This window comes from Pleurodeles waltl, chromosome 9 (assembly GCF_031143425.1).
Source record: "Pleurodeles waltl isolate 20211129_DDA chromosome 9, aPleWal1.hap1.20221129, whole genome shotgun sequence".
NCBI classification, from domain to species: Eukaryota; Metazoa; Chordata; class Amphibia; order Caudata; family Salamandridae; genus Pleurodeles; species Pleurodeles waltl.
In genome coordinates, this window is record NC_090448.1 from 390,899,504 (window position 1) to 390,919,181 (window position 19,678).

Here is a 19,678-nt window from a genome sequence, read left to right on the forward strand (position 1 = left end):
ACTTGCGACACTCAAGGTTCCACAAGCCCTCCTGTACGCCTATGTAAGCTCAAGCGGTCCTGAAGGTTAGCGAGCTAAGAACGGGCAAACAGGTTTACAGACTTGGATGAGGGAGCAGACTTAATGGTAGCTTAGATCGCTGTGCTACATAGCAATCTCTTACACTGGCAATTAAATCACTTCACAAACCATAAACGGGTGGGATACTTCATCTAATGACTTTACTGTTACATATCAAGCTGCTAGCACATAATATAAACTTACATACCTTTCATCTCTAATAGTACATGCTCAGGGACCTCTTCTCCTCCTTCCTGGCGTCGCAGTTCCTGCCTTTTCTTCATGTCCTCATCACTTGGGACCACCACAACAGCCTTGCGGGAAAATCCTTTGAAGGCATGGAGCTTCCTTCGCTGAGCAGAGCTATAAACTGTGCACTATAATAAAAGAGAAAGTTAATCAGGCAAAAGGGAACGGGTACACATGGGTCTGTTAAGGTGCAAGAACTGAAAAACAAAACACCACCTGTTAGTCAAACAGTAAATGCTAATCCATGGTTCGAACACCAAAGTAGTCATTGTGGACCACATTACTCTGGTAGTGCAGGTGTGTGTGGGGGGGGGGGGGGGGGGGGGGGGGGAGGGGGGGAGGTATGCCAGGAGTCACACACTTTAAGCCCAACTACACTCCAGATAACGCTGCTTTTCGAGACGTGAGTATTAAGGCTGTTAGTAGTCATAATTCATACCAAGTCCGCTGTAACTTCGGCAGAAGAGCTTTTAAAAACATTTAAGCCATGGAACAAACTAGGGTCTCCGTGTTTTAATATTTAAGTGAAAGAGCCAAAACTTAACCTTGAGTATCACAATTGGCTAAAATGCCTCCTACCTGATCCAAGATGAAGTTCCTTTTCCTCTTGGAAGCCACAGGGACAAGACGAATCTGGCATTGTGTAGCTTGTTTGATCAATGTATCCAGACGCTGAGAATCAATTTCTCGGACTTCCGGTCCCTGCATCTATTAAAAAAGGGAAAGGATCAGCAGAACAACTGACTTTTCCTTAAAAACTGACTTTTAAGCTTCACAGCTCTGACAGGACATGCAAAACAAGTTTTTCTTTCTCTCGCTCTTTTTTTTTTTAAACTTACCCTCATTTGCTTTAAGAGCCTGTCTGCACCCAAGACATTGTAACGCTTCTCTGGATTCTCAAGTGTGTGCTTCTGAACCCAGTGGCTCTTTCCTGCACCTGGGAGGCCGACCATTAATAGCACCTGCAAGGAGGTATGAGTACAAATCTGAGCAAAATACTAAACAAACATTAAATGGCATGAGCAAGGTAATTCTCCATTTATAAAATGTGATGCTCCTCCTTTTCAAACTGCACCATTTGGCAAACAGCCCTTCTCACTGTCTAACAAACGTCTTGCCGCCCCCTCCCCAAATAAAAATAACCAATTCCTTTAAGAAGGAAGTTCTGCCAATGCACAACATAGGTTTCATACTCAAAATTCATACAAGTATTCCTTGGTATGGAGGACTTTTTTTGATTTCCACAATAGATTTCAATACACTGAACACCTACTTGAAGACATTATGCATTAAAAGAGCAAACCATTAGTAAGCAAAGTAATAAATTACAATGCGCCCATAAAAATAAAAAATAAAATACAACTCATTTTTACATCTTAACCAATCCACTAGGACACTGACCAGGAGTAATTGTACTAGGATACTACTACTGGACCACCACTACCGCAAATGGTTACTCCTTTGCATCATGGTAAGTTACATCGTGGGTGTCTTTACTGCACAAGCAAATTGGTAAATACTTCTACTACCTACCCAAATACTCAAGTACATTTTCATTCTAAAATTATTCTAATTATTGAAGTTTAGAACAAAATAATGTTCCTTTAAATGTAATTTAAATTTAATTTGTGATCATTTTATATAAATGAGTTACCCACCCAAACCTTAAAAACGCCTTACTTCTAAACGCTACCTAGCCCTAAAACCTAAAATCCCCACTTTACCCATATACACAACATATCACTGAAACCCAAAGTACTCTGTACTACCTATCCCTAAAAACCCTTACAGCCCATAAAAAAATATATCTAAAACCAATGTACCTACTGTATATTTTAACATTTATAAATACTTTACCTCTTTACTTTATGAAGCAATTCTCGTAAATTTAAAAGTTAATTATTTTAACTGATTTAAAATTAATTTTAAACTATTAGTCAACATACCCATTAACATTATACATAAAAGTGCTCACACCCCCAACACACAGTCACTTCTTTAATGAGTGATTTCACCTAATACGTTGTTACATTCTCTAAAAAAGAATGATCCATTTTAATACACCTTTTGTTATTTTCGGATACATAACACCTCAATCTGTAACTGTTCAGTGGGTATCAGCAATGTTCCATGTAATACTTAAAGAAATTCTCAGATGCTTGCTTGAATGTTAATTTGTTTGCGTTACTGAGGATACTTTTCAGACAGCAGACTCATGTTTCACGCAGAAGGTGGCTTGATAACAAAAATGAGACTTCAAACTTCTACACCAAGATTGCCATTACCTCACACTCTTCTGCAGTTTTCGGGGGCACAGGAGTGCGCACACGATCCTCCAGTGGAACGTTGTGGAGGAAGGCAAAATCTTCTGTAGTTGTAAAATAGGACTTCTCCTTCTGGCCAAAATTTAACTCCACAATGAGGTTTTTGCAAAGTACATGTGGCAACAGTGGGCGACCTTCCAAAGCTGACTGGCTGACCTGGAAAGCAATGCCCAAGGGAGATCCATTTATAGAGAAGGAGAGCTCCACCACCTCATCCTTGAAGTCCTGCAAGAAGTGAGAGAAGAGAAACTATGGAGGTCAGAACAGGGTATGTCTGCCATTATCCCCACCTCTGCCGAACTAGAATAAGAACTCCAAGTATACTGTGGAGGCTAGATTCCCTCATTGGCAAGGAAAATACACAGTGCAGCTTTGGGTCGGAATCCAGTGCAGAAAAGGACACATTGCAGCATATGCAGTCAATCACAAAATAATATTAACAGAACTATCAGAGTAAACTTACTAACTTTCAACCCTTTCTGCAACAGATCCATGTAGGGAATGCAATACCCAAAATAAAAGGGTTGCAGGAAAAGTTTGTATAAAGCAATAGTTCTTAACCTGTGGTCTGCAGACTCCTGTGTGTCCACAATGACTACTCGGGAAGTCCATGACTGTTTATAAAATTAGATGGCTCGAAATAATACATTACCCATGCAATAAAAATCTAAATAAATATTTTAAAAGGCTCTGTATATGAAGGAATTTGAAAAGGAAGCTAAAAATTAAATTGATAACCATATCTTGATTTGTAGAAGCAGCTTAAGTACAGCAAAATTACATCTTATGGCCTCAACAGAAGCAGACCCGGTATGTGCTGTCAAAAAAAACGCACGCAAAATAGCATGCATTAGAAGCAAAAAAGACAAAGTGATATGCTAGAATCTAGTATATTGTTTAGCATAAAAAATAAAGCTACATTTTGAAAAGATCCAACATCAAAATAAAATTATAATCTTCACATATTTTTGGGTTGCCAATTAAATGAGATATATAATTTGTTTGAGATGTACTTGGCCGGGGTTTGTGGTCTGTTTTGAGGCTCAAACGGTAGAAATTGCTTGGGCAGGGGTCCCTGGCATCCAGTACTGATTCAGGGGTTGTCACAAGATGAAGAAACATTGAAAACCCAGAATAGACCACCAAACTGCTTCAAAGTGATGGTGAAAATAATGTTAGCTGTGGCGATCAAGGAGGTTATTTTCCAGTCAAACTCGTGGGCACAATAGTTCTCTTTTTGCCATGAAGCCCCGCCCCTCATCTCGAGTCCTGTATAACTCAATCTCTCATTCAGACCCAGCTCACCAAATATCCCACAATCTTTACTAAGATACAACTCAAAGGATCACCTTCTGCAATCCTTTTCATATCTTCAACTGTTATCCATGCCACCATAACACCTAATAGATTGGAACTCTTTGATCCCTCCACATTCCTTAGCCAGGTCAGACCTCTGTGCAACCCTACTTACAGCAAAGCAGCCGATGACATCACTCTCACCAAACGGTTGCCCGTATGCCTCAAATTCACCTCCCGTAACCTTCAAGCCTCTTCCATCAAAGCCATATGAGAAATCATCTTCCCCTGTAAGACAGTGGGATGTAAATAATATGGGTCCCACACAAAAACTGCCACCCAAAGAGAAAAAAATAAATAAATAAGACTATTTACCTAGTTGTGAAGCTGAACGATCCACAGACCAACCAACCCGGAGCAGGGGCACCTCGCTGCAGCTTTCCTGAACAGGGAGATTTTGCACTACCTGCAAAAAAAAATTTGTAAAAAGGAACAGCAAGACTGAATACTCTGTAAATACTTACATGTCACAAATCCTCACTGCTCTTCACATGCAAATTCCACCTGACCTCTGTATGCCACAAGGGCATTATTTTGCTTATGACGGCATTATGGTACCAAAGGAAAGGCCTTTCAAGCTAAAAGCAGTGCTTAGCCTTTCACGTAAAAAACAGTGCTCTGAGATCTGCAAATAGAAACTCAATGACAAGTTCATCTGGATAGACTTAAAAAAAAAAAAAAAAAACACACAGATCAATACCACGCCATAACTAAACACCTTTTTGTTCATTTAATAACCCAAGTAGCACAAATTAAAAGCCTCAGCACCAGATTAGTATCAAGAAAAGACGCAGGCATACGTGCATTTCACAAACACTAAAGACTTAAAAATATTACTGGAATTTCAAATTACTATGTCCAGAACTCAATGTAGAAGAGTGAGTTATGTGCTCTAACAAAAAGACATTGACATTATCCCCTTATTTCAAATATCAACCATACAAAAACAGAAAGCGCACCTTTGCTTCAAAGCAGATTCGACCCTTGGACACACCGAAGGTACATCTGGCACCGCACCAGAGTGCGGGAAAACGGTCTGAAAAGAGAGGCTGGCCTCCATACCGGTCTTTGTTTACTTTAAAGTGAAGATCACTGGTATCTAGAAGTAGACAAATATATTTAAATTAAATTGAAAAGAAATACCCCACCCAAAACACTGATCCAGTGCCAATTGGGACCTCACATTATTATTACAAAAGGGGTTCATAATGGCCCTGGTTTAGAAAGAGCTGTGGTACCAGTAAACTGTGGAGAAAGGAAGCAATCTTCTAGTAACCATGAAACTATTCTTTGATCAGACACACTGTTGAAAAACTGCATAGTTTTGAAGAGTTTTCAGGAGGGCCACTTCATCTAAGCAGAAATCATCAGTCAGAAAGAGAACCAAGATCAAACCACTTTGTGTAAATTGTGGGCGTTCATATGAATGGATTTGTTTGTCATGATACCAGAAACCTGGGAAAGGATCCTCAAAAACATGAGGCTGCCGTAAGTAAACATACATGTGTCAAGGCACACAAGAGTCTCATCCAGGGGAGCTTCCTCTTCTTCCTCTGGCACTGGGGATCTTGATCTGCATGGAGAGAAAGCACAGCTAACTAACAGCTTGTTTGATTTCCAGTTCAAGACGCATACAGCTATCTAGCATACTAAAAATCCCATCCCTGTAACAAAAGTTTCTCAGTTCAATAATCGTTATTCCTCTGTCGACATCCATACAACCTTAACATTAATACTACAAGAAACTAAGAAGAAATCATGGGAAAAAGATCTCTGCAACCCATCTGAAACACTTCACCGACATACGTTTTTATGAGGCCAATAAACATGGCCCCATCGCCAGCTAAATTCCTAGATCATTCATGTGCACCCTCCAGTAAAAGATGTTGCACGCACCCTAAAAAATTACATTCAGATAGTCCAACACAATTAAGTAGTTGGTAATTAATGCTTGTTAAATCCACCATCTGCCTTTTACGTCCTGCAACATGTTTGCTCAAAAGCACCGTTACAGTGTTGCAAGTTCCAATCCCTACTTACTTGCTGTGGGAGAGGGGATGAGGACTTGGGGCAGGAGAGAAGCTGGAACAAGTGTGTGAGGTAGGGTCCCTGGAAGGGGACTTGGAGTAAATTATCAGGGGGGAGGGGCGCAAAACTATAACTAAAGAGAATGGGCAAAAAAGGCAAAAGTAAAGGGCACAGGGCAAAGAACAGCAATTCCCCATGTCACTATTGCACAGAGAAGACTCTTACCGGCTGTAGTATGCCTCCTCTTTGTACTCGTGATAAGTGCGGCCGTGCTCTTCACGGGGCCTCTTCACCCCACGCCGCTGGTCATCGGAGCTAGCAGCATCAGAGCGCTCACTCCTGGGATCATCATCTGTGCCTGTAATACAAATCATCATGCTCAGTGGCCTTCTTACTTTAAACAATCCTTGAAAGCCAAGTAATCACCACCCTCCCTGGTCACAATAAGGCACATACTAGGAGAGTGCAGCAACTCCACAGCCTCAATACAGCACATGCTACAAGTAACTCATTACACAGATTTGCCTTTGCTCATATCCTTCTTAACTTGCAAATAAATTAATGAGATAATAGCATTTAGACCAAGCTTAATGGACAGTGGACAGTGTTCGGGGATTTTAATATGAGGGACTGGAAATCTATGCACTTCCAATGGGGTTGACACTGGACCGGGCGATCAGGCGCGCATTGAAACCCTAACAATTCATGTATTTCAGAAGGGTGCTCTGGTACAACAGGTTGCCAATAGTGTGCAAAAAGCCCCACTTCAGTGTAAGGTTGCATTAGTTCAGCACACTGTGATGTATGACTTGTGCCAAGGTTTTTTCATGGATCTTAAAGAATCATTTGTTCTGTTTTATGTGATGCAAATTGTAAGCATGCTACAGGTTTGTTAAAAGGAACTATTTAGTGGACTTTGTTAAAATGCAAGCACCAGAAGCAAAAAAAGGCCGTTTATAAAGAAACCAGTACATACCCAACTCTTCCTCTGTGCCCTCCTTCTCATCATCTTGTGCTTCATCGCCACTCTGACCATCCTCACTGGGTCCTGCCTCTGGCTCCATCTCTTCCCAAGTCCGCTTACGTCTCCCATTCACACCATCTTGCCCAGTCTCAGACTCCTTCAGTGCAACCCCCTCTTGCTTAATTTCTTCAATTCCTTGGGTGCACACCAGCGGTGTCTCTGGTATTGTAGCATTCTCTGGGCGGACTACAGGTAATGGACCTTCTGGTACTCTTTGCTCTTCTGGAGCTATACTCTTGCCTCTGACCTGGTCACTGTCCTTAGTATGCACTTTCTCCTTCAGCACAGCCTCGCTGGCTTCTTTTAGAAAACTCTGTATTTTCTTCTCTGGCACCAAGGCTTCTGCCCTTTTTTCCTCAGAGGCCACAGGCTCAGTCTTCTTCTCTGGCACTAAAGCCTCAGTCTTCTCCTTGTCAGAGGGAATGGCTTGGGGAGGCCCAGGTTTTTCTTTTTTACACGCCAGAGCCCCAACCTCCGCCTTTTCTCGCTCTGCCTTCTCGCGGGCCAGCGCCTCCGCCTTTTCCCTCTCTGCCTTCTCACGGGCCAGCGCCTCTGCCTTTTCCCTCTCTGCCTTCTCGCGGGCCAGCGCCTCCGCCTTTTCCCTCTCTGCCTTCTCGCGGGCCAGCGCCTCCGCCTTTTCCCTCTCTGCCTTCTCGCGGGCCAGCGCCTCCGCCTTTTCCCTCTCTGCCTTCTCGCGGGCCAGCGCCTCCGCCTTTTCCCTCTCTGCCTTCTCGCGGGCCAGCGCCTCCGCCTTTTCCCTCTCTGCCTTCTCGCGGGCCAGCGCCTCCGCCTTTTCCCTCTCTGCCTTCTCGCGGGCCAGCGCCTCCGCTTTCTCCCGAGCTATGGCTTCTGCCTTTTCCCTCTCTGCCTTCTCGCGGGCCAGCACCTCCGCCTTCTCCCTCTCTGCCTTCTCGCAGGCCAGCGCCTCCGCCTTCTCCCTCTCTGCCTTCTCGCGGGCCAGCGCCTCCGCCTTCTCCCTCTCTGCCTTCTCGCGGGCCAGCGCCTCCGCCTTCTCCCGAGCTATGGCTTCTGCCTTTTCCCTCTCTGCCTTCTCGCGGGCCAGCGCCTCCGCTTTCTCCCGAGCTATGGCTTCTGCCTTTTCCCTCTCTGCCTTCTCGCGGGCCAGCGCCTCCGCCTTCTCCCGAGCTATGGCTTCTGCCTTTTCCCTCTCTGCCTTCTCGCGGGCCAGCGCCTCCGCCTTCTCCCTCTCTGCCTTCTCGCGGGCCAGCGCCTCCACCTTTTCCCTCTCTGCCTTCTCCCGGGCCAGCGCCTCCGCCTTTTCCCTCTCTGCCTTCTCCCAGGCCAGCGCCTCCGCCTTTTCCCTCTCCGCCTTCTCGCGGGCGAGCGCCTCCGCCTTTTCCCTCTCCGCCTTCTCGCGGGCGAGCGCCTCCGCCTTTTCCCTCTCCGCCTTCTCGCGGGCCAACCTCTCCGCCTTTTCCCTCTCCGCCTTCTCGCGGGCCTGCGCCTCTGCCTTTTCCCTCTCCGTCTTCTCGCGGGCCAACCTCTCCGCCTTTTCCCTCTCCGCCTTCTCGCGGGCCAACCTGTCCGCCTTTTCCCTCTCCGCCTTCTCGCGGGCCAGCGCCTCTGCCTTTTCCCTCTCCGCCTTCTCGCGGGCCAGCGCCTCTGCCTTTTCCCTCTCCGCCTTCTCGCGGGCCTGCGCCTCTGCCTTTTCCCTCTCCGCCTTCTCGCGGGCCTGCGCCTCTGCCTTTTCCCTCTCCGCCTTCTCGCGGGCCAACCTCTCCGCCTTTTCCCTCTCTGCCTTCTCGCGGGCCAACCTGTCCGCCTTTTCCCTCTCCGCCTTCTCGCGGGCCAACCTGTCCGCCTTTTCCCTCTCCGCCTTCTCCCTCTCCGCCTTCTCGCGGGCCAGCGCCTCCGCCTTTTCCCTCTCCGCCTTCTCGCGGGCCTGCGCCTCTGCCTTTTCCCTCTCCGTCTTCTCGCGGGCCAACCTCTCCGCCTTTTCCCTCTCTGCCTTCTCGCGGGCCAACCTGTCCGCCTTTTCCCTCTCCGCCTTCTCGCGGGCCAGCGCCTCCGCCTTTTCCCTCTCCGCCTTCTCGCGGGCCAGCGCCTCCGCCTTTTCCCTCTCCGCCTTCTCGCGGGCCAGCGCCTCCGCCTTTTCCCTCTCCGCCTTCTCGCGGGCCAGTGCCTCCGCCTTTTCCCTCTCCGCCTTCTCGCGGGCCAGCGCCTCCGCCTTTTCCCTCTCCGCCTTCTCGCGGGCCAGCGCCTCCGCCTTTTCCCTTTCCGCCTTCTCGCGGGCCAACCTCTCCGCCTTTTCCCTCTCTGCCTTCTCGCGGGCCAACCTCTCCGCCTTCTCCCGAGCTATGGCTTCTGCCTTTTCTCTCTCTGCCTTCTCGCGGGCCAGCGCCTCCGCCTTTTCTCTCTCTGCCTTCTCGCGGGCCAGCGCCTCCGCCTTTTCTCTCTCTGCCTTCTCGCGGGCCAGCGCCTCCGCCTTTTCTCTCTCTGCCTTCTCGCGGGCCAGCGCCTCCGCCTTTTCTCTCTCTGCCTTCTCGCGGGCCAGCGCCTCCGCCTTTTCTCTCTCTGCCTTCTCGCGGGCCAGCGCCTCCGCCTTTTCTCTCTCTGCCTTCTCGCGGGCCAGCGCCTCCGCCTTTTCTCTCTCTGCCTTCTCGCGGGCCAGCGCCTCCGCCTTTTCCCTCTCCGCCTTCTCGCGGGCCAGCGCCTCCGCCTTTTCCCTCTCCGCCTTCTCGCGGGCCAGCGCCCCTGCCTTTTCCCTCTCCGCCTTCTCGCGGGCCAGCGCCTCCGCCTTTTCCCTTTCCGCCTTCTCGCGGGCCAACCTATCCGCCTTTTCCCTCTCTGCCTTCTCGCGGGCCAACCTCTCCGCCTTCTCCCGAGCTATGGCTTCTGCCTTTTCTCTCTCTGCCTTCTCCCGAGCTATGGCTTCTGCCTTTTCTCTCTCTGCCTTCTCGCGGGCCAGCGCCTCCGCCTTTTCTCTCTCTGCCTTCTCGCGGGCCAGCGCCTCCGCCTTTTCTCTCTCTGCCTTCTCGCGGGCCAGCGCCTCCGCCTTTTCTCTCTCTGCCTTCTCGCGGGCCAGCGCCTCCGCCTTTTCTCTCTCTGCCTTCTCGCGGGCCAGCGCCTCCGCCTTTTCTCTCTCTGCCTTCTCGCGGGCCAGCGCCTCCGCCTTTTCTCTCTCTGCCTTCTCGCGGGCCAGCGCCTCCGCCTTTTCTCTCTCTGCCTTCTCGCGGGCCAGCGCCTCCGCCTTTTCTCTCTCTGCCTTCTCGCGGGCCAGCGCCTCCGCCTTTTCTCTCTCTGCCTTCTCGCGGGCCAGCGCCTCCGCCTTTTCTCTCTCTGCCTTCTCCCGGGCCAGCGCCTCCGCCTTTTCTCTCTCTGCCTTCTCCCGGGCAAGCGCCTCCGCCTTTTCCCTCTTTGCCTTCTCCCGGGCCAGCGCCTCCGCCTTTTCCCTCTTTGCCTTCTCCCGGGCCAGCGCCTCAGCCTTTTCCCTCTCTGCCTTCTCCCGGGCCAGCGCCTCAGCCTTTTCCCTCTCCGCCTTCTCCCGGGCCAGCGCCTCAGCCTTTTCCCTCTCCGCCTTCTCCCGGGCCAGCGCCTCAGCCTTTTCCCTCTCCGCCTTCTCCCGGGCCAGCGCCTCAGCCTTTTCCCTCTCCGCCTTCTCCCGGGCAAGCGCCTCAGCCTTTTCCCTCTCCGCCTTCTCCCGGGCCAGCGCCTCAGCCTTTTCCCTCTCCGCCTTCTCCCGGGCCAGCGCCTCAGCCTTTTCCCTCTCCGCCTTCTTGCGGGTCGTCTCCGTCTTCACAGGGGCCCCAGTCTTTTCCTTCTCAGCATGCCCCTGTGTCAAAGTCTCTCCCTTTTTAACAGCCAGATCTGATTCTTCCTTTTCTAGACTTTTCACGGTGACGGCTTCAGCCTTCTCATCTACTGTGTCAACCTTCTCCTTTCCAGTGTTCTCATGGTCAACTGTCTCCTCGGTGGGGGTTTCTGCTTTCTCTCGAGTCAGTAATTCAGCTTTATCCTTACCCTTTTTTCCACGAAGCCGTGGGCTCTTCAGTTCTTCCACTGACCCTTCCTTCATTTCTTCTGGGTCCTTATCAGACACCAAAGCAGCAGCTTTTGCTCGTCCAGTTTTTGCTCGTGCTCTTGGGCTCTTTATATCTTCGTCTTTCCCTTCACTGGTACTTCCGCCACCTTCCTTCTCGTGGGGCTGAGATCCTGCCTTCCCACGCAACCTAGGACTTTTAATTTCCCCCATCACTTCATCAGTGGGACCCACATCTTCCTTACGGCCACGGGGTATTCTGCCCCTCAGCCTGGGGCTCTTTATCTCCTGCTCTTCACTTGCTTCGCTCAAATTGTCCTCAGATTTTCCAGACTTTACACGAGACGAGACTGGCTTTCCACGTAGACTGGATCGTCGTGTTTCTTGCTCTTCATCCTCCTCCTCATTATTCTCATTTTTATCTTTAGCCCTTCCTATTGTCCCGCGTGCCTGAACAGCTCCTTTCCGACCCTTCGTTTTACCACGTGATCCTGTGTCCTTAGATTCTGTATCTTCCTCCTCAGTTATCATATCTTCTTCGCCCCCCTTCTCATGCTCCATCTTCATATGGGCTGCATCATCAATCTTTTCTTTCCCACGTAGTCGGGATGCCCTAGTTTGCCGTGGTACATCATCATCTTCGGAGCTCTCCACCTCCTCCTTGCTTCGGGATGTCCTCCGACGGGCTGCCGGGCCTGCCCTCCCCTTTCTGCTCAGTCCCCGGGACTCAGTTACCGGTCTCTCTTCTTCTGAGCCCTCCGGTTCATCGCCTTTGCCTCCTTGGCCACACAACAGCGTGTCCGCTTTCTCTTTCCCCCGTAGCCTGGGCCTCTTTGCCTCCGGTTCTTCCTCAGGGCTGTCTTCCACTTCACTCTCGGGGCCTCCTTTCCCACGCACAGAGATAGCTGGCTTCTCCTTACCACGCAATCGGGGTCTCTTGGACCCAGTTTGTTCTTCCAAGATCTCCTCTTCCTCGCTGACCTCAGTAGCTTTACCACGGCCTGGCGTAGTCACCCTTTCTCTGCCACGGACAGGTGTTGCTGTCTTGTTTGCTTCCTTGGATGGGGTGCCTGTCCTGGTTGTGTCCTTGGTCGGCGAGGCAATTTTGGTCACATCTTTCACGGGAATTGTTGTTTTTTCTGCTTCCTTAGTCCTTTGCGACCTCGTCCTCTTGCTCCCTGCATCTTCATCACCTTCCAACTCTTCACTGCCTTCCTCGCTCTGGACCTTGGCCAATGCTCTAGCCTTACCGCGAATCCGAGGGCTCCGCAAGCTTTCTCCTTTTTTCTCCTCCAATTCCGTCTCTTCTTCCTCCTCCTCCTCCTCAATGCTCTCCTCACTCTTTTCGTCCCGCTGGGGTCGGGGACTCTTTGATTGCCCCCCTTCGGCCTCTAGCGCATCGTCCAGTCGCTGGGCTAGCTCGGCCTTGAGGCCGCGGGAATCAAGCCCGCGCCGCTGCAGCTCGGCACGAAGGTCCGCTACGCGCATCTTCTTAGTGTCCATGGTTGGGCCTTGGTGTTGGGTGGTATACCCCACCAACACCTTCTGCCGCCGCTGTATTAGGACCAAAACTTAGCTTCCGCTTCCGGTGCCACAGATAACCCTATGTGCGCGCCCGCCCTCCCGCTGCCTGACTCGACCCGGGCCTGACTGAGGAGAACGACGCGCGCGCAGTCGCCAAACTTTGAACAACAAAATGGGGGAGGGAGTAGCCGATTTGGCGCCAAATAAAGTACTTCCGCGACCATCTTGCACGAGAGCGGTGGTTGACAATTATCATTGTCTACGTGCATTTAGGACATGTATACAACGAAACTACGGGCATAGTATATTTTATATTTGTAGGGCATAACAGTTATGCAGTTTTGAATTAAGAAGACCTATCTTCCATTGTTTTTCACGCTATTCGAAATAGGGGTTTGATTAAATTACATTAAAAACGTAGTAGTTTACCATATTGTAATTCCAGTAAAGAAAGGTTAACTTATTTTGGAAATTTCAGTTACTGTTTTGTTCAGAAATGTACAAAATGGCGTACGCACCTATGCAAACGAGGTTGCGTCACTGAGGGACGTAAAGACGACTACGGCCTGACGTCTTGTTTCAGGTTACCAGGGAGCTCAGGTTTTGTAAATAAGGCGCGTTCCTGCCCCGCCCCCAACTCGCAATTTGTTCTACTACGCGCGCTCTTCCAGGACTTGCATAGTGCTGTTTTTCCCCTCTTTTAATTGGTTGATCCCCAACAAGCGACGTGTTTATGATTGGACGGGGCTTTGTTTTGAATGTTTTTTATGATTGGTTAAGTAGAGCGAAAAGGCGGTTTCTACTGCGAATTTTAGTTTGGCTTTGCTTTTACATTTTTCTTATGTTGCCGTAGTTTCATGTTGTATGTTTGTTGTCCTGAGGTGGTGAGATCTTTTACCTATGGATGTGAATAAATGTATTTGGTGTGTTTCTGGCTGGACGTGAGTTGGGGCTGCCCTCCACATCAAAACTCAAGTTCATTGTGTTTCTTTTTTTGTTATTTTATTCGTTGTTGCTAGGTTTTCAGTGCACAAGGTTGAGTTTGTTGGCTTTTTCAAGCCACGGATTGGTTTTAGTCAAAGGTAAGTCGATCAGGATGGTGCCCCCAAGCCAGCCAGATCCAATTAACCCCGCCCCCCATGCGGAACCCCCTTAACGTTCTATATGACAAAGTGGCGGGTTCCCTGGACTCGTTTCCTTTGTACCAGGTATCAGGAACATGGAAAACAAGCATTTTCAAAGCTTACGGGTCTGAAATGTTCCAAACACCAGCGCAGATGTGGCCAATCAGGTTAACGATACTGGAAAGGACACTGGAGACTGCACAAGTTCGCTGTCGGCCTTTATATCAGACAAAGACCTAACACTTGTAGATGGAAAGTAGAAAATAATACCAAGGTGATGGGAAAACGGACCCTACTCAGTCCAGATTTCCTGCTCTCCAGCCGTCCTGGCTAGTTAAAACATGGCAATGGAGCGCTCCAGGTGATACTACACTCCCCCAGCAGCAGCAAGGTGATGTATGGAATGCTTGTATTAATCTCAGCAACAGCATTTGTTTGGGCCTCTTTCCGGTGCATCTTTTTTTTTATTGCCTGCCATGCCACTGTAGACTAAATACTGCCTTACGCACTTCAGTACTGGCCATGCAACAGTCTTCATGGGAACAGTTCACTCCGAACTGCTAAGCTAGGCTTGTCTCTGAAGAGACCAAAGGGAATCCTAGAACTGTTAAGACCTCTTTAGGTCTCAGATATAGCTCGAGTCTTATGTCACAGTGAACAGGGGACCCAATTCTTGGCATGCCATTCACATTACAGGTGTAAAATGCAACAACAAGGTGATGGATAGACTGCTTGAATTAATCTCAGCCACTGGCAATAGGTCAGGCAGCGTTCCAGTCCATCATTTATTGCCCACCATGCCACTCTAGATATAGACCTGGCTTATGTAAATCAGTAGCAGTCTGACTCCTGATGGGAACATCTCGTCTCAAACTGCGAATCAGGGCCCCTTCCAGAAAGGACAATGTGCAACCACGGACCAGTTTCAACCTACTTGGACCTCATCAGTGAAGTATAGTGTTTTTTGTATACTTTCATAATTGTGGTGGTTATGCACAGATGTGGGTCCAGTGCACACTGCCACTGAAACCAAGCTATGCCAGACTGATGAGCCCTAATAACGCCAAAACCGGTCTTGGTTGCTTGTGTTCTATTTCGGGGAGGACCTGGCTTGGCAGTTCGGGCTGGACTATTCCTATTGGAGCAGGGTTGTTGTGACAGAAAGTCGTCATGTCTCTGGAGAGTGTACTTCCCTGGACAGTGTTGATTTCCTGGCAAGTCACATGAAAGTACTGTAGGTTTGCTTGATACACAACTCAATGAACATGACAATCCTGCATGTTCCCCGAGGGTCTCCTTGTTTACATGGTTTGAGACCTGGTCAGGGACTCCTTGTTTGGAATTCATTAAAATTCCTTTCTGAAGGGTAGGGCAGAATGGTACCAAGAGACTGGTAGAGCCCTCCTCAAATTAACGGATCAGAAACTGCTCACACAGTGATCATATTGGAAATATGCGCCAGGATCGGCGGGGCCATCAGGATGCAAAAGTAGCAGACTCTGATTGGATTAGCCTAACGCTCCGGGAATTATAAAAGTCTGGCCTCACGGGCCAGTTGTTTTTGTTGGAGGTTGATTTCTTCTCTGATAAGGCACCCACAAGGGGTCACCGAGAAAGCAGGGATCCAGGAGTGGAGTCCAGGGGTTAGATTGGCATTCTTTCAGACCCAGAGATAGAGTTTGAACTTGAACAGGTATCTCTTTGATGGATTACCAGTAAAATAAATTTACCAGTCTGACAGAAGTAGCTGTTTATGCGGTATCTTATTGGCTGGGCACCAGAGCAGAGACAAGCCGTTCTGAGGCTTGTGGAAGAATCTATCATTGGAAAAACAAGTAGCCGTCAGACAGCTGCTCAAGAAAAGGAAACTTGCTGCATATCAACATTGAGGGAGATGGGGTGGGCTTCATGTTGTCATTGAAGTTGATAATACTTTGCCCAACTCCTCCCCAGTGTTGTCGGAGTCTGGTGCTTCTAGGTACCACCTGTAACTGGGGGTAAAGTGCTATGTTTAAAAACATTCCATTTGAACCATTGGCCCCTGTCCCAGGACTTGCATAGTCTCTAACTTTGTTCTACACTAGTAGCACGTAACACCGCCCCTGTGGGTGCCCATCTGTTAGAAAATCTAGACTGAGATCATGGGCTCTGTGGTTCAGGACCCCACTTCTTTAGTGTTACCTGAGGATATCGGGGTGGATTGGTACCTTTGGAAGCCGCTACCCACCTACAGCTAGCCCAGCGGCTATTGAACTAGCATGACTTCATTAACTGTGCCACCAGGCACGCCTATCCAGACCCCTGCCAACCCCAAAAAAGGATGGGCACTTCTGATGCTTTGGGAGGTGAAGCAGTGGGTAGATGTGGAACATTTGACTTCATATCAGCTGCTAAAACTAAGGCAATGTCAACTATGTTTTTATAGTGCCTAGCACCTATATTACTCTTTGGGGTCAGAACTCTGGGCCAGAGGGTGGTAGAAACGTCTGGTTGTCACTGTATATCTTAGTTTTATGTGTAGTATATTTTTCTTGTGTGTGTATTAAGGCACTTTTATGAAGTAAAGCACTAACTGGACATTTATCTTATTAGCCGGTATTATGGTGTAAACTGTAGTGTGAATGTCTAACCCTCCCACCTTCTTGAATAAGCCTTGGACTGCTCTGTCTTGCTACCGTAAGGGAGTCAAGTGCTGTTGAGAAGTACCTGGTAATCCAATTTGGAGTGCACTGTGGCCCCAGGACAGCAGCAGAGGACCACTCTAATTGATGCAACTGTAGTACAGTAACTCCTTACTGCCCTGGTGCCAGGAACCGGGTTGTCACAAGGGTCAACTGATTTGCATGTGGCTGGGTCCAAATTGAGGTGACATGGTGTGCAAAATAACAATGGACTGGGGTGATGCCTGGGATTAAATCAAGCATTCCATCAATCGTTGATTTGTTTACTTTCGTAAGTCAGGTGGGTATGCCCAAGCATGGGGCACGTTCACACTGTGCTGCTGGAACAAAGCTATACCTGACAAAGAGGCCTAAAATGGCGAAACCAGTCTTGGGCTGCTTGTGTTTTGGCTCAGGAAGACCTGGTCTAGCAGCTCAGGCAAGGCTTCCCTTTGGAACAGTACCAAGACTGATATGCATTTTGCAGGGTCTCAACTGAGGTGGTATACTGTGGAAAATAACAATGGAATGAGATTCAGCCTGAGTAATTACCCATGGCTGAGATTAATTCAAGCATTCCATCCATCACCTGTTTGTACTCTATTCGAAAAGAGGTATGCAAAAGTGTAGGTCCCGTGCACACTGTGCCACTGGAACTAAGTTATATCCAGCTGATGAGCCCTTTTAAGGGTGATACCCACCTTCGGTTGCCTGTGTTCCAGTTCGTGGAGGACCTGGTCAGTTTGGGCTAGACTACTGGCTTGATAACAGGGTGAAGACTGATTGCATATGTCGGGGTCCAAACTGAGGTGGTGTGGTGTGTGAAATAACAATGAGCCAGAATAATCACCAGTGGTTGAGATTAATTCATGCATTACATCCATCACTTTTTTATATATTATCACACTAACATAAACACGAATGAAAGGTGCTAATCTGAACATCCACAGTCAGAAAAACACAGATACCACATCATCCCATCCTCATTGCTGATTTTTTTATATACAATGTTTAATTGTGATATAGTGCTTTTTACCTATGTTCAACCTAAAGTGCTACTGATGAACCTGCAGGGGTGTTATTCCTCTAAGTAATTTGTTGCTTCACCACTGGTCTTGGTTAACATGTAAATCGAATATCAAATAACATTTCAGATTCAAATATAAAGCTCATTAGGCTTCACCTTAAAAATGGACAAGTATTAAAATCAAAGCCATAAAAGTGTATTAAAGGTTTAAATCCTTCTATAGGGCAAAAATCATCCGTTAATGTCAATCAGTTAGTCATTGAATTCAGTAAAATAGAGGGAAGCTAGGAATAAATAAACGGAATCCAGTGTAATTTAGCTCTTAGGAAATTAATCAGATTTATAAATCAGAGGTCAGATCAATGTAGTGCGCCCTTCCGAAGATCAGCAGGGAGTGAGCCCAAAACCCTTTGTGTAGGGTTACTTTTCTAAGGTGGAATACAATAAGGTTCATATATTTGGTGGCAATCAAATCCCACCCAACCTTATTAAAAAGCTGTATAGCATATCATACTTACGCATAAGGGGAGTGGCCCATTGGGCAAAGGCTGCTCCCCAGGGGGCCGAATTATTTTTAGGCCCTTTTTGCCCCCTCCCACCGGGGCCAGGAAACCTCTAGACACCAGGGATAATTTTTTTTGTTTATTTTTTATTTTTATGTGTGGGGAGCCAAATTATTTTTAGGCCATTTCTGTCCCGGGGGGGTGGGGGGGGGGGGTTAATAACCACTAGATACCAGGGGATTTTCTTTTTTATCATGCTTACGCATAAGGGGAGCAGCCCCTTGGGCAAGGGCCCCTCCCCCAGGGGGCCAAATTCATTTTAGGCCATTTCTGCCCCTCGGGGCAGACCGGCCTAATATAATTAGGCCGATCTTCCCCAGGGGGGCAGAAACCATTAGACAACAGGGATTTTTTTTTATACTTACGCATAAGGGGGGCGGGCCCTTGTGCAAGGGCTGCTCCCTGGGGGGGGCAAAATATAATTATGCCTCTTCTCCCCCTGCCCCCCGGAGGCAGATCTGCGTAATATAATTAGGCAGATCTGCTCCCAGGAGGGGCAGAAGCCTCTAGACACCAGGGATATATATCTTTTTAAATTTACTTTATGTTTTTATGTATGGGGAGCGACCTCTTAGGCAAGGGTCGCTCCCCTGGGGGGCAAATAGTATTTAGGCCATTTCTGCCCTCCCTTGGGGGCAGATCGGCTTATTTGTGTGAGGCCAATCTGCTCCCAAGGGGGGCAGAAACCACTAGACACCAGTGATTGGTATGTGTGTGTTTTGTTTGGGGGGGCAGCCTCTTGAGCAAGGGTCGCTCCCCATGGCACATTACTGTTGGGCATATCTGCCCCCCTTGGGGGCAGATCGGCCTATTTTTGGAAGGCCAATCTGACCCAAGGGGGAGCAGAAAACCCACCAGAGACCAGGGAAGATTTTTTTTCAAAATAAGAGGGTGGGGGTAGGGCCATAACCCCACCCCAAATAAATGGGGCCGATGTTGTTCCACCAGTGGGCAGATTGGGCAATTACCCCCGATCCACAACCCGGGGGGGGGGGGGGGCACAGAAAGTCTACTAGATGCCAGGGAATTTAAAAAAAAAATTGTGGGGTTGTGGCTGCCAACCAGCATAGGCCTAGTTATGCCCCCACCCAACTGAAGGGGGTAACAGTCTTTCAGCTCTCCTCCCGCTCACTAAAACATCTTAGCCCACGGCAAGCAAGAGGACATTTGATTATTTTGGGTTTTGGTTTTACATTTGGGCCATGAGAGCTTGGTAACTCTCAAAATCGTCCCACTTGGAATGGTGAGGGCCTCACTTTTTTTTACTTTGGGAGGCTGCCATGTAGAACAATCCACAAGACCTAGATACATCTGAAAAATAAACATCTGGTTTATTCCAGGGTGGTGTGCTTCACATGCACCCTGTACCATTTTCTTACCACAATGCCCTGCTAACCTCCAACTTTGCTGGAAATCATACATTTTTCCCACATTTTTGTGATGGAACCTTCCGGAATCTGCAGGAATCCACAAAATTCCTACCACCCAACATTATCTCATCTATACCGATAAAAATTCTGCTGCACTTGTCAGCCTCAAAATGTTTTTTTCACACTGCCCTTTTGGACCCGCTTTAGTTCCCCTCAATTTCGACATGTTTTTAGCTCTTCCCTGTCACAGGCACTTGTCCCACCTACACAAGTGAGGTATCATTTTTACCAGGAGACTGAGGGGAACGTTAGGTGGTAGGAAATTTGTCCCGGTGCAGTGATCCCACTAAGAAATGTGTGGAAAATGTG

At 48.3% G+C, this 19,678-nt stretch overlaps 1 protein-coding gene across 17 annotated transcripts in view; it reads right to left on the reverse strand.

Annotated features, from left to right (window-relative positions):
- Nucleotides 1-12,716, reverse strand: part of HNRNPUL2 (heterogeneous nuclear ribonucleoprotein U like 2) — a 59,146-nt gene extending 46,430 nt beyond the window's left edge. The window contains exons 1-12 of one of the 17 annotated variants that reach the window (XM_069207061.1): nucleotides 9,347-12,712; nucleotides 8,294-8,317; nucleotides 6,994-8,239; nucleotides 6,243-6,375; nucleotides 5,492-5,562; nucleotides 4,949-5,088; nucleotides 4,305-4,395; nucleotides 4,105-4,217; nucleotides 2,595-2,858; nucleotides 1,149-1,271; nucleotides 889-1,017; nucleotides 269-437 (exon numbers count right to left, since the gene is read on the reverse strand). In XM_069207061.1, the coding sequence (XP_069063162.1) occupies nucleotides 269-437; nucleotides 889-1,017; nucleotides 1,149-1,271; nucleotides 2,595-2,858; nucleotides 4,105-4,217; nucleotides 4,305-4,395; nucleotides 4,949-5,088; nucleotides 5,492-5,562; nucleotides 6,243-6,375; nucleotides 6,994-8,239; nucleotides 8,294-8,317; nucleotides 9,347-12,544 (5,701 nt within the window). In that variant the 5' untranslated portion in view covers nucleotides 12,545-12,712. Of the gene's footprint in view, nucleotides 1-268; nucleotides 438-888; nucleotides 1,018-1,148; nucleotides 1,272-2,594; nucleotides 2,859-4,104; nucleotides 4,218-4,304; nucleotides 4,396-4,948; nucleotides 5,089-5,491; nucleotides 5,563-6,242; nucleotides 6,376-6,993 lie in introns of all 17 variants that reach the window. The other 16 variants (XM_069207060.1, XM_069207065.1, XM_069207064.1 and 13 more) reach the window with 16 other exon arrangements.
- Between the last annotated feature and the right edge of the window lie 6,962 nt (nucleotides 12,717-19,678).